This window comes from Eutrigla gurnardus (genome assembly GCF_963514095.1).
Source record: "Eutrigla gurnardus genome assembly, chromosome: 6".
Taxonomy (NCBI): domain Eukaryota; kingdom Metazoa; phylum Chordata; class Actinopteri; order Perciformes; family Triglidae; genus Eutrigla; species Eutrigla gurnardus.
In genome coordinates this window covers 22,734,709-22,749,582 of record NC_139920.1, presented here as the reverse complement: position 1 = coordinate 22,749,582, position 14,874 = coordinate 22,734,709, and the positions used below count along the sequence as shown (strand labels likewise).

General features: G+C 44.0%; 1 protein-coding gene across 5 annotated transcripts in view; it reads right to left on the bottom strand.

The window, feature by feature from the left end:
• Nucleotides 1–14,874, bottom strand: part of ptprsa (protein tyrosine phosphatase receptor type Sa) — a 168,520-nt gene that overhangs the window by 52,642 nt on the left and 101,004 nt on the right. For 2 of the 5 annotated variants that reach the window (XM_084012035.1, XM_084012037.1), the window contains exons 7-13: nt 12,852–13,121; nt 12,113–12,694; nt 11,243–11,379; nt 10,951–11,095; nt 3,805–4,131; nt 1,838–2,031; nt 88–114 (exon numbers count right to left, since the gene is read on the bottom strand). In XM_084012035.1, the coding sequence (XP_083868161.1) occupies nt 88–114; nt 1,838–2,031; nt 3,805–4,131; nt 10,951–11,095; nt 11,243–11,379; nt 12,113–12,694; nt 12,852–13,121 (1,682 nt within the window). The remainder of the gene's footprint in view (nt 1–87; nt 115–1,837; nt 2,032–3,804; nt 4,132–10,950; nt 11,096–11,242; nt 11,380–12,112; nt 12,695–12,851; nt 13,122–14,874) is intronic. The other 3 variants (XM_084012036.1, XM_084012039.1, XM_084012038.1) reach the window with 2 other exon arrangements.

Below are 14,874 nucleotides of genomic sequence, written 5' to 3'. Positions count from 1 at the left end.
TGCGAATCCAACCCGGGTTGATGCAATACCCACTGTTTCTACCCTTTCAGCTACACAAAAGCACTCAGGCGAAAACTTCGTACTCACATATTCAGCTGTATCGTCCGTTTCCCACTAACCCCCCCACCGCCAAAGAGGAGAGTGCAGGAGACAGAGAGCAATATTTCGTTTTGTTTTTTTAAAAAGAAAGAGAGAGAAAAAGAAAAGGGAATAAATAGGATTGTGAGAGAAGGGGGGGGGGCATTAAGAGGTTTGGGGGAGCAGAAATAGGTCACTGGTTTTGTGAGGTCTCGAGAGGGAGAGAGAGAGAGAAGCTGGAACGAGGCTGAGATACGTATATGAGGATCTGTCTGCGAGGGCCTTGAGATGCTAACATGCTAATGTGGAGCTAACAATAAGCTACAAATGTGTTTCTCCAGATCAGAGGTCTTCAAAGGTTTTCAGGCCAAGGACCTCCCTATTGACCCGGTGGAGGGACCCCCTATATCATATACAACCGGTCAATAATAATGTGGAGTGCTGCATAATGATGTATGTTTACAACGCTAATTTAGATTTCATATTTTCATTCTATTTTAACATACATCACAATTTCACCTCATAATATTGAATAAATAGGACGATTTATATTTGCTCATTATAGGTTGTTTTCATTTTAATGTGTATTTTTGGGACATACTTTGGAAGAAAAAAAGTTTGGGATCAAATGATTTCGGGGACCCCCTGCAGTAACTCTGGGGAACCCCTAGGGGTCCCGGACCCCCTGTTGAAGATCTCTGCTTCATAGCTACAGCCGGTGTTGATATTCAGTGATGGCTTTTAAGGCTTAATGATGAGGTCATTTTGAGAAATACTTACAAAATGATGCAACTAAAAGGATAACTCGGGCAGGCATTCTTTAGTTGACTACCGGTTGCGTGCATCACTCAGATCCTGTAATTTAAGATATTTAAGCGTATTCTACTCTCTGATTCGTGGTCAGCCGAATACCAGAGATGTCGACGTGACGGAGGTGGCATTTCGCCCCTGAATGGACCCTTCATTTATGTGAAAGAAAATCGATTTTCTTGATTTATTTCCAAAATTTGTCGAATGGCATGCAACTATTCTTTCCCCATGTTGTTTACCCTATTGCTTCAAGGCTATAATTTACATTTGGACGATTGCTACAGCGCACAAAAAAGTCTCCTCTTGACAGGATTCCTTCAACAAGTTTTGTAAAAAAGAAAGAAAGAAAAAAAAAAAACTCCATTGCAATTCCAGCTGTCAGTGGAGGTCTGATTTCTGGTGAAATGTTTTCATAGCAATTCATTTCATACCACCACCCACGGAATACTATAATCAGCATTTTCTTTGCGTTTTGATACGAGCACACAATCAGACATTTTGTGGCAGACGCTGCCATAAAGGGAGGGGTCTAGACATTCCGAATAAAAGCCACGAGGGCAGAAGAGGGAGGACGAGATGGGTGAAGCTTTGATTACAGTTCTTGTTGTGGTCTGAAGGGGGGGGAAAAAAGAATATTACAAGCAATACGGAATGAAATCCACGACGGGAACGGCACCCATATCGCCCTCCAATACGCAATATTTGCGACGGTGAGGATGGAGTACACAATTTGCCGTCTGTGTGAGAGTATAAAAGTCGGGAGCTTGAAATACCCATTCAAAGTTTTAATCATCGCATCGGTGCGACTGTGTTGTTTTAATCTGCTCTATTATTGAAGTATGTCAGTATCGAGATTGAAAAAAAGAGATTGAAAGGCATGTTTTGCAATTTAATACGAGCGGGAGCGGCATCGACACATGGTGACGGGCAAACCGGGAGATGGTCCTACCTGGGCGTCGGCCAGCATGACGTCCTTGATGAGGGGCAGGCCCCGCGACTCGCCGTTCTCCACGCGTACGTAGTGAACCTGGTAGCCGCGGATCTGACCGTGCTGCTTGCCCGGGGTCAGCGAACGCCACATCACCTTTAGCGCCGTGGAGTTGAGCACCTCCACCTCCACTCGCCTCGGAGGAGCCCCGGGAACTGTGGGTAACAAAAAAAAAGAAAACACACAAATCAGGCGTCACTTTCCTACACTTTCATCCATTATTTCCAGCTATTAGCAGCTCCTCATCCCTGTGCTATAAACAGACGGTGCTGTCTCAGTGAAATCGCTCCACGTACGTCACACTAGAGACGCACAGACACTTCCTGCAGCATCACATCCTACACACACGCACACACCTCCACTTTCACCCGTCTCCTCCGCCTTTTCCAATATGTGTCTGCTGTATCCGTCTGCCATCAGCGGGAAGCTCTCAGTCATAATGACAGGCCTTTATGGAAGGCCTTGCTTCCAGGCCCTTTTTCGCTGTGCTGCGGTCCGGCCCTTCCCGAGATGGATGTGCCATTAATAGAACTCTTCCACTCAAACTGCTTCCATTTACCCCGTCCACAAACACTTCAAGTCCTCCCCTTCTCCCCTAAATCACAACCCCATTCCCCCACCCCCCCTCCCCCCCAGGGATCATTCACCAATCTTGTTTATTACCAAAAATCTTCCCTACCTTTTAGCCCCGACTCCTATTTCTTTACCTGGCGCTTCTCTGTCACGCGTTATTATCGTAATGACACCAAATGTGTTTAGCCGCCGCCGCCGCCGCCCGCTTTCAAACCTGCAATTTCCCGATACTGTGTCTTTTAAAACAGGTATTTACGCTCGTCTCCACGCTTGTGCTCGTTGTACATCAGTGTCAGGAGAAAAATGCTTAAAACGCCGCGGTTAATGGATGTGAAATGGATCACGGAGAACAGAAAGCAAATGTCAGCCATCCGTCAGCCATTCAGATGTGCCGGGGACACGCCAACATCTTTGCCTGTCAGTTTATGTTTTTATTATTATTCGGCTACTTTTTTTTCCTCCTGTCATTTATTCTATCAAATCAGCTGTACGGTGTTTATCTCTTTAGTTCTTTTGAGGTGGAGTTTTTTTATATATTCTGCTTGGCCTTGTTTTTACGAGTGGAAGAAAGTGTATTTAATGACCATCTGTGCAACAAAAAAAAAATGCACTTATTTGTCTATTTATGTATTTAATTTCATTTTTGCACCCTCGACTACATTAAAGGGGATTCAAATCTCAAACCACGGCGGACACACACCCGCTGTGTTCACCTCCGTCCCGCTGTTGCCACCGCGGACGCAGCGGCCGATTCGGCCCGGCCGCGTTAGCAACAGCGCTCATAAATGCTTACGACTCTCAGCTGAGCAATCGGATACAGTTAAATGCCTACAGATAGAGGCAGGATATGGGATGTGGCAGCTATTATGAATTAAATTTGTTAGTTGTGCTTTAATAGCAACGCACTTGATTTCCCATGTGTGGTATCTCTTCAAACTGTTTTCCTTTCATACGGTTAACGCAGCTGTGTGTGAGGTCTTGTTACTTTTTAGATATTTTCTGCTTCTGGAAACCGCTTGAATACATTTCCAAAAAGTATTTGGAAATGTATTCTGATATAGCCAAGGGCACTCTCCCTAAGTCAGAGGTGTTCAACAGGGGGTCCGTGATCCCTAGAGTCACAGCGCCGGGGGGGTTTAAGATGAAATTCTGATGTAGAAATGCCAATTTGAATTATGGCACTATAGGCAGCACTACACAATATTACTGGCCCGGTTTAATAAGCAACACAATTTGCATAGATATGTAATAGGGGGTCCCTCCACCGGGTCACTATAAGCCGTGGGGGTCCTTGTCCTGAAAAACGTTGAAGCCCTTGGTGACAACAATACAATACACATTGGAGATTCACGTACCGTCTTCATCCGTGCGGCAGACGAGGGGCTCGCTCTCGGGGCCCGGCCCGATGGCGGTGAAGGCGGAGACGGTGATGTGGTACTGGGTCCACTTCTCCAGTCGCTGCAGCAGCGCCTGCTCTTCGGCGGCAGGGACCGTGGGCTCCTCGGCGGGCTCCCCGTCCTCGCCGCCACCGCCGCCTTCCGGCGGGCCCACCACCTGGTAGCGCACCCTATACCCCTCCAGGACACCGTGCTGACTCTTGGACGGCGGGGGGCGCCAACTTACCAGCAGGCTGGTGGAGCTGATGCTGCTGCACTTAATGTCTTGAGGGGGGGCTGAGGGCTCTGGTGAGGTGGAGAGGACGGGAAGGAAGGGGAGGGGGAGGGGGGGTCGAGGATGAGGAGGACGGGGGGAAGGTAGGGGTGAAAAACAAAAAATAAAAGATGGGAGAGATAAAGAAAATGATAAAAAAAGGGATAAAAAATAAGCAAAAATAGCAAAAACAAAGATGCAAAAATATGTTAAAAAATAAAAATACAATCATCAAGCAAATGTCAACATAAGAGGCAGACATGGACAATGGTGAGCTTTTGTAATAATGAATCAAGATGGCTTGTGGATATTTGGTTCTAGTACATATTTTAAGGTGATAAAAGAACCTTCATGGTATGAAGATTTCTTGTCGTGGATTACTGCCACTAAATAAAACCACTTAGCAAGAGAGAAAGTGTTGAATGTACCAAAAAAATAATTGATTCTAATGCAACAATAAAATCAAGACCTCCAGCCGTACTTCCAACAAAAGTAAAGTGTTTGTTTTTCCTGCAACATTAGGATCCAGGAGACCTTGCTCATGTCTCAACAGGCTGAAGATTTCATGCAGTGCCAGACGGGCATTGTGCATGTTTTATTTTTTCCGGCACTAAGCTGAGGCTTTAAAAACCTAAAAAACTAGCAAGCAGGTAAACCGTGAGCACTAACAGACCTTGTTTTCCCCCTCAGGGTCTGCAATTACTGCAACCGCTAAGACACATTAGGATTAATAACATCCTGTAATGTCACCAGCATAAGAATAATATTTTCCAAATGTTTTGCATCGTCTTAATGCAACTGATAAACATTTCATCAAGATTGTTATGTCCTTAAACAAAGCATTTGTCATTTTATGAGCTATTTTGTTTCTACATATAAGCAGGGAGGTAGGTGTAGTCCGTCCTTTTTTTAAAATTTGGAACAGTATGAAAGCTTTCCAACGTGGTTGCTGTTATTTGTGTCTGAAGTGTTCTTCCAAAACATATTAAAACCTACACATCTGTGAACTTTTTCTTTCTAAATCATATTCAATGCCTCTGTCTTCTAATCTGTGCCGAGCTCTTGTGCAGCTTGTGCTCATCTAAGAGAGCGGTGCTGTGCAGGGAGCGATAAAACGTTTCACTTCTCATCCAGAGAGGTATTATACGGATAAAAGGACATGTATGAAAATATTTCTTTCCAACTCGGGTTTCCTCTACCCCTCCTCCCCGGTTTCTGTGCGAGAATATTTTCCCACCTCCATCTTGGTTTGACAGACCCAGTTCATTATTACATGTTTGTCTGTTATGGAAGGTAAAAAATAGCACAATAATAATAATAAAAAAAGAAATACCATCCACATTCCACATACAGCAACTGAGGAATAGAACTCAAATTAAAGTGGAAACAAGCGGGATGTTCTCATTTCAAAAACAAAGGCTTAAGAAATAAATGATGAGCTGAAGGAGGGTACTGGGAAATTATTTTCCTCCGTAACCCGGGTGACTCGAAAAAAATATAAAAAACAAAACAACAACCCACGACAACATTTAAGGTTAAAAAAAATGACAACTCATGAGAAAACATGACAAAAAACAAGATACTCAGCATGAACGGAAAACAATAAGAACATTTAACTTCTTAAAAAAACAAAACAACAACAAACAAACAAACAAAAAAAAAAGCATTTCTTTGCATCATACGTACCTGACTCCCACAAATACTAAATCTTTAAGACTTTCTTACCACCAGCACCTGACTGCAGAGTGGGCTTACTCTGTAGTCAGCGAGCTGCAACACTTCCCCTCTCAGAAAGATCTTTTTCCAATCGGTAAAATAACACCTTTTGTATTTTCCACTCATTGAGTATCAGTTTTGGACCCGCTGTGGGTTGTCGGGAAGGAGAGTGTTGGCTCCGTGCTGAAACCAGGGCTGTTTAATACTGCTGTATCTCCGGGCCGGAGGGTCCACAAGACTGTGAGAGGGGGAAGCCTTCAGGGGGGGAAATCTCACTCCCAAGATATTCTGTTCTTCTGCACTGGGCCATGTACATTGAAAGCCATCCATGTGTTTTTTTTTTCCTCTTTAAATCCCATTTCATAGCCCTGCGCCTATGTAACTTTGTAAAGCTTACTGCCATTTTTAGAAGACACAGGAATAGAGGAAGACGGAGAGCTTATAATACTGAATTCATAAAAGTTTAACGTTTTCCACTGCAGTGTCACTGGGTAGATTTAAAAAAACAACAAAAAAAACAAAGGTCCTGACTATCAGAAAGGCCTCCTCCCTCTCAGTGAAGACTGAATGTTCCAGCAAATGGGGCAGGACCTCAGCCACAGTTCCCAAACCCCTTCTCTGTGTCCAATGGGCTTATTTACTTACGGTCTTACTGGATTTTTGAGCCTTTCAGCTTCTATCCTCCTCTCATATTGTATTTGCAAAAACTCTCCGCGTCAAGAATGATCGCTCAAGTTCTCAATCTTTGTGGCTCGGGAAAAAAAAAATGCGGATCTGACAGGGGCCGAGGCTATCGCAGTGCACAGGCATCCTCACGCCCGCAACGGTTTTAAGACCCCAGCTTTAATAAAAAAAGTGCATATCCCATGAAGGCCAATGGTGGGATTATACGTAAGAAAAACTACAACCACAAAAGAAGAAAACTCAGCTAATGCTTCACTTGAGGTTCTTTTGAAGCTTGCGTGAAAGAGTTTTCCTAAAAAGCTATTTGACAAATAATTAGTCATGTCCACATTCATATCCTTCTCTTTGACTTTTGTTGTGATGTGAAGCACTCCGGGGTATAAAGACTGTGATGTCAATACTGGTGGCATACTTAATTGTCATGACTAATTCAGATTTTAAGTGCAAAATCCTCAGTATATCAAAATGACAGGTTAATGTCTGTTTTCAGATCTTAAAACGACACAGACTGCCAATGCTTTCGCTATCAAAGTGCGAGCACATGTCGACATCGGAATTGTATTTTCATTACAAGCCCGCGGATGACAGGATGTTCGTATTTGTTGATCATTATGGAATTAACCCTCCCAATGCCAAATGGTCGCGCTGTGGCTCACACAGATATTCCAATATATCTAAAAAGCTCCTGCAATTACAGTAAGTGTGTGTGGGGGATGGGGGGTGGGTATGTTTAGCCAAACTGCTTGTTTGGCTAAACACAGAGGATTTATAATCTGCCACTTTAATTTGAGAGATGGCACTTGACTGGCTACTGGCAGGTTTCTAGGTATAATCTAAATGGGTAACAAAGCCTGACAATCCAGAGGCCTGGCTCATAGCTCATCGCAAAAAGCATGAAATTAATTCTGACGCTATGAAATGGGATTCTTATCTGGCACTCTGGGGGCCCCGCTGTCCCCTAAACGCCCACGCCCAGGGCCCCCTCTTAGCTCCTGTGGATCTGGGTAGCAGCTAGAAGAATACCGGGAGCCCTCCCAGCTCTCTGGTTGTGGACCGACTCCGGCCCACGTCTGAACCGTCTCACAAAAAAGGGTCTGAACCTGGTCTGACTACGGCAGCATACCCCAAGAGGCCTTGCTTCTGAATGAGGGCTACTGCTGCCAGCAACAGATGAATTCAGCCTGCTGTATTATTTACCGAGAAAAAGCCAATGAAATGATAATGATGCTCTTTGATGCGAGGAGTCATTCACTTAGTATTTATGGATAATAAATAGCAAATATTAATCTTTGCATCGACTTTTCACACGTTTTTGGCAGAGCAGACCCCATGACAATGGCCCCCTGGTAATGCTGCTTGGACTGAGCACAAATTCAAACAGTCTGCAAACATTTCGCATCACATGTAATAAGACAATAAAGCAAATCGCGTTGTCCGTCTTTCTTTTTACTTGGTGGGAAAAGGGTTTCAGTCTGCCTGACAAGGTATTTGGGTTGAATGCCAGGTTAAAAACGCTTCTGTGAGTGGAACACGGCGCTAACAATGGCACAAGTTGATGAAACATTGATATTGTGTGCAGCCATTGCTCCGTAATGCGTTTTGGATAGAAGGATCCAACTGGCGTGGAGTATTTTTCTTAGTGCAGCGGATCTCATTTTCTCTTGTGTATATCACCCTTAACCTTGAGGGTATTGTGTTTCTGCACGCATCATATGGAGCCTATGTGCTCTTTGTTTTCACAGTATGTCTTTTTTTCCCCCTGGTGTTTTTGCTTAAGGCTGACAGTTTAAGTTGTCTATGTTACGCTGCACTTTGAAGGCACTTGATTCAGGCTATATATGTCACAGGGCTCTTCGCTGACTTGGATGCGTAGAGTCGCTGCTATTCCTGAACCTGCATGAGGAGCCAAACAGCACACACGTCAGTTTAATATTTAACCGTGTCGTGTATAAAATACAGCTCACTTCTATGCTTCCAATTCTCTGTTGGCGTTTCATAAAAACACTGTTAATTGAATTAATGTGTGAAGGTCTTTTCAGGAAAAAAAGTTCAAGGCAGACTGAATCCCTAAAACCACGCAATCACTTACCTCAAAGGATCCAAAAGATCAAGTTATATATTGTGTTGTGGGGAATCTTTTGCTCTGTCTGACTTAGTCTGTGACTTTTCTGACCTCAGCAGTGAGAAAACCAACGGATGTCTCTCACTCTTGCTTGAGCTCGCTTGCTTGAGAAAAAAACAACGCTGGAAACTGAAAACGTCTGGGAACAAAGAGGCCTAGGGTGAAACCATAGAAATAGAATGGATAGAAAAGGTAAAGATGGCTAATTGCCCTTTACCAAGTAGTATTTGATAATCGTGTCATGGAAATGAGCACCGTGTGGGACACGATATACAAATGTGTGTGGTGGGCAGGCAGATGCAATTATCAACGTTTTTTCATCAAGTTTTCTTTTCTATCCACTGTAATTGTATGGATGAGGCAGTTGAAAGGACCCCCCCATTGAGAAAATATATCAGTTAGACTCAGCTGGTAAGGGTATGTCAGAACTGTAGTGGACTCGGGTTTGTGCAACAACCCAACAGAAAGATGGAAATAGGAGCAACCTACTGGGTGGAGTGATGTCAAACCGATACCATTTTGGATAACCCCAGAAGGTAATATTAAATAAATAAACAAATAAATAAAATATATACTTTGTTTCAAAAGATTCAACGTAAAAAAGGAAGAAGACACAAAGTGAGCAAGGAGACGTCAAGCCATTCCAAAGGAGAGCTTTTGTTCAGGGGGAACAAGTAGCAGAGAGTCAAAAACACAGCTGGAAGAGGGTGATGGAAGAGTGTATCCTATCCAATCAGCTTGCAGGGTTACCCGGTTGAGAACAAAATGCAAACACGGGGGGGGGGGGGGGGGGGGAGGAAGTCACAAACACACATCGACAGGTGAAGATGTGCACAGACACTCGAGAGACAGAAATGAGAGGCTGAACGAACACAAAGTCTTTTTTCATGCTGGGACGGGTTCTCAACAGCACCCCCGGTGGGCAGGAGTGAATGTTGCATGCAACTGGTCTCTCCTCAGTGACTCTGCACTCTGCTGCACCCAAAAAAAAAGAACTGTGAAGTGGTTGTTCCAAAGCCCCCCACAGCCCAGATATGGGGGGCAACATCCAACAAGTTGCACTGGTGGAAACAGAAAATGTGTTAAAAGAGGTCTACTCCAACCACCATGGCTCTCCTATGTCCCGGCGAAGGTCACCTGCCAGTTTATTGACAGTAAGACCATTCTGGCAACAGATGTATGCATGCAGCTTTGTCTGCAACTATCATCGGGCTCCACAAGACTGTCTCAGACCGGTCCCTAAGCCCTTAAATCTAGCCACATTTCAAGGTTCTTCATTATTAATGTATTGAATGTCAATACACATCATCGTAGTTAATCTTTGTGTGCTCTGTAAAGCCAAAAGACAAGGATTTCCTACCCTGTCACCCTAACAGTCCTTAAGCTACTGATGGATATTTGGTTGGATAAGACGTGTGTATTTTCGTTCTGTACAGTTTGCTCTACTGCAAGTTATTATATCACTCCTGTTATTTTTAGCTGGCGGGTTTGAATAATTCAGTTGTGTTCCTGCCATCTGTAATAATAAAATAATCACTCCAGAAGTGATATTCTGGAATAAATTCAGGCAGCTGGGCATGCGAGTACTGATAGGGTTTTTTTGTTCTTTTTGTTTTTTTTGTTGTTCTTTTCTCCCTTTGATGATTAATCTCAAGCCCATATTCCCCATCCCCAATCTGAATACAGTTCATACGAGAGCCTTGGCGGTTCTAAGAGGAGAGCTGACATTTTTTGTGTCTCTGTCACACAGAAGAAAAGTGCACTTGCTGTTGACGAAGGAAAAAGCAAATATGAACAAAAGTGAAAAGGGAAATAAAGAAACCGCCACAATTGTCAAGTCCACATAGACGTGATTTGTTTGAAAGTGTACATTCAAGCATATTTGGCACATTATAAATAAAAAGGCTGTACGAAAATAAAAGGGTTGAAATCCAGAAAAAACATTGTGTAAATGTTGCTAAATATGAGGTAAAATCCAGTCATTGAGGTTAAGAACTGAATGCATAAAAAAACAGGTTTTATCAAGAAAACAGATTAGTTAAGTGTCAGTTTGTTATGCAGTTCATCATTTTCCATAATTCAGCTTTGAACCCTGATTATGTCCTCGAAAAACACAGTCATAGTTCAAAGGTGCTGATGAAGCTGACATCAGAGGAAATACAGTTTACAAGTTCCAGTAAAAGAGGAAAACAAGCAAATCATTTCATTAGAATTCAATTACGGTAAAAGGCATTAAAACCATTTTAACTGCTCTGGTGGGGGAAAACCCCCTTTTGTTAGCCAACCCACACAGAGAGCAGGAGAGAGGACTGAATAAAGGGCTACATACTGGCTTGCAAGGTCTTCTGTGGTATGTCATTGGTGAAGGCCCCGATGCCTTTGTTAGAGATGGCTGCCAAGGAGAAGTGGTACTCTGTGTTTGGGCGGAGGTTTTCCACAACATATGAAGATGTGGGCCCGAACGTTTTCTTCATCTATTAAATGGAGAGAAATGTTATTGACGAGTGCCGTTTAAACAACGGTTGCACAGAAATTCAGTCTGGGAAGGGATGTTGTATACACCTCTCAGAGCAAAAAAAAAAAAAGTAGGAACTAAAAGTCAAAATGAAACATATTCTCACCTGGGTGCCAAAACTGCCTTCCATGTAGCGAAGCTCATAATTTACAATCCCTTCTTTGTCATAGGCGGCTTCCCAGGTCAGCTCGATGCTGGTATCGGACACAGCACCAACCTGGAATTTGGATGGTTGACCTGGAACTAAAGAACATAGCAGAGGACATTTTAGTGTTACTAGCAATCCAGATATTAATATTTAACACATGGCCCTTCCATGCGATTACCATCTGAATAAAAAAAGTCTTAAAAATGTGTCTATTTTTCCAGCGATTTCTTAATAATATAGCAGATTTTCTATTTACACGAACATGATGGGCATAATGGGATTTGGGCATAACATGGCAAGGGATTAGCTGGGATTAAATCGAAGAGGAATACATTATAGTGAAGTACAAAAGTTTGTGCCCCGACGGCAAGCATGGCACAGAAGGCTTTCTGTGAAGTTGGATATGCCACCTCGCTCGAGCGTGGATGGAATGATTTTCGCTCAGCTCCCCCCCGAAGCTGATGGGGAGTTCTTAGATTTGAGGCTTTTTTTCAAATATGGCTGTTTTTTTCCCCCCTAGACTGCCGTGATCAAACAAACTTCTGTCATCGTTTGCAGAGGCCGCAGATGTGTGGGTGAACCTTGCACAACGGGGGGGTCCTGTCTAAAGTTTCAGAAAATGTGCTTGCTGATGCACAGCTGAAGACGTTCTTCATTGGTTGTCAAAGCTTCAGCAGCAAAGACCTGCAGAGCAGATGTGGCGCTCGCCTGTTTCTGGATAACTTATTTTAAACTTAACAACTTGGTTTGGACGTCACACAGCAGCCTGTTGTAAACGCACAAAGTTTAACAACAGTAATGATTATTTCAAAGCTTTCGTAGCCTTACCTCCTTGCAGTACTTTGACGTGGATGGGCTCTGAGAAGGGTCCGTCTCCTACAGAGGTGAACGCGAGGACTTTGATTGTATACGTCTCCTGAGGAACCAGGCTCTGGATGGTGGTGATGATGCTGTCCTGGACGTTATGGATCTGCCAGAGGCTCATGGGTTGGGAGTCGTCCATGGTGTAATAAACCCGGTAGCCCTTGATCTGCCCGTTGGGCTCCTCGGGCTCTTCCCAGCGTACCATCATGGTGTTCTGGGATATGATCTGGGCCTGGATGTTTCGCGGCGGACTGGCGGGAGCCTGTTCGCCAGTCCGGGTTTCCACCGGCTCGCTGGGCGGACCCTGGCCGATCGTGTTGACGGCAGAGACGCGGATTTCGTACTCCGTGTTGGGGTAGAGGCCGCCGATGCTGTAACGCGTGGTGGTGATGTCATCCACCGTCTCGTACTTGCTGTCTGGGGATTTGGCCCGATACTGGATGATATAGTATGTGACCGGGTCTGGGTTGCCCGAGTCCCAGGTGATGGTCACACTGGTGGCAGTGGTTTCTGTAACCATAGGGGTACCTGGAGGCTTGGGGAGAGCTGTTGGTCGATAGAGGAGGCGGTCATTAATCATGACTAATTGAAGAAATTTGGAGCAAAAACAAAAATTTGACTTCAGAATGCCCCGGGGAGATTATTTAAAGACACATTGCAACTGATTCAGATTTATTTGAAGTTCAGCCCAGTGATCTCTTACATTTGACAGTGATCTGAGCCACGGCTTCGATGATGCCGAGGCTGCTCATGGCCACGCAGGTGTAGTTGGCCGATTCACGGACGCTGCTCAGCTCCAGAACATTCCTGCCCACCGGCATCTCGTCCTCGGGCGTCAAATCCTCCGAGTTCAGCATCCACTTGACGTACGGCATGGGCGAGCCCACCGCCACGCAAGTTATGTTCACGCTGCCGCCGGGCATGATCTCCTGACTCGTCGGCGGGATGGAGAAGCGAGGAGGCACCCGCCGGACTGGTGAAGGGGAGGCATGAGGAAGAGGAGAGGATGACACAAAAAAGGGCAAGGGAGTCAAAACAAAAAGAGAAAAAAAGAAGAGAGAGGTAACAAGAGAGGCAGATGAACATGGACCCTTCTCAAGGAAATACTTAACACATAAAAAAAGGTTCAACATGGTACATGTGAACTGAAACACAAAATCAAAAGACTTTTTCAAAAAGAAAAATATAGAAATAATGAGAAGGAACTAAACTAACAGAACTGCTTCAACAACAAAGTTGATTAACAATAAAGCAACGATTCATAGCAACAAGGTTCCATTGACCAATATTTGACCCATCACAGCACAATTAAAGACACAAAAATCTATTACGAGTTTCTCATCTTTGGCACTGAACTACAAATCTGACAACTCTATATATATATATATATATATATATATATGCATATATATATATTTATATATATACACACAACTACAGCATAACCTGATCACCGAGTATAAAGGAGTGTAGTAAAGGACGTGTGATAATGCTATCACACAGAGCCACCGTGGCAACCTGGAACTTCCCGTCCTCTCAAGGCACATATGCCAAACAGGAAGTAGTCCATGACAGGCTCCTCCCACGGCACAGGAAGTGTAGGGTTACTGGGCTACTGGCCCACCTCTCACAAGATCTAAACGCATTCTATCGGAGGTTTTGCACTTGTCTCTTCTACCTGGATATCTTAAAGATGAGAAACTTTAATCAGATTTTTGTGGTTTAGGGTAGATCCACTGGACAAAGCCTTATTAAGATCTGACACGGTTCCATTGATAGATGCAGCTATCAGTTTCACAGACAGCATGCATAAATAGACCGAGGTAAATTAAGGAGTAAATGATAACAAAATCAGATATAAAAATTGAGATAAAAATGCATAGAGGAATATAACTGAAGGGTCGCTAGCATGCCCAGACAAAAGACGATTGGAGAGGAAAGAAGAAATACGAGATATAGAGGATAAAGCGTCTGAGGAGAGAGGAAGAAAAGGGAACAGAGGAGCAAAAGAGTGACAGAGGAAGAAAAAAGAGAGGGGGGAGGTTTGGAGGAGGGTGAAGGGGGGGTTAACCCACTTCAATGCTGTGTAAACTTTGTTTTTTTTGTTGTTGTTTTTTCTCCAGCAAATGTGACAAAATGTGATGGTGGCACATTGTCACATCGCGGCCCCAGTTAACACAAAATAAATATTGAGGAGGAACAAGGTGTGTGTCGAGAAATACATAGAAAAAGAAACTAGTCGTTGTAGCTAGAGAGTCTGCTATCACAGAGTGTTGGAGCCGAGGAACAGAACTGGATCAACGGGGAGTAGGAATCCAGAGAACAAGAGAGAGAGAGAGAGGGAAAGGGGAAAGAGAGGTAGATGAGCTAAGGGAAGACGGGGAGGAACCTCAAAACTCATGGATAGGAGTTGAGTGGAAGGAGGTTGATAATGAGTCTGAGACGCAGAGGGAGGGTGCGAAAGCCACCGTATACTTGCATGTGTGTGCATGTGTATATACATATATGTATATATTGTTCTGCGTTGGTGTTGCGTGTGTACAGTATGCGAGAGTTAGAAAGTGTAGAAAGGGTATGAGTTAGCGAAGAAACACCGTGTGTTCATGAGACGCATCCCAGCAAAGCACTTGACAGACGGCGAAGTGGCTCGGTTCAACGCTTAACGAGCGTGACATTTTCAAAGTGTTGTATAATGACGGCGTTTCATCGCCCGTATGGATCTAGGG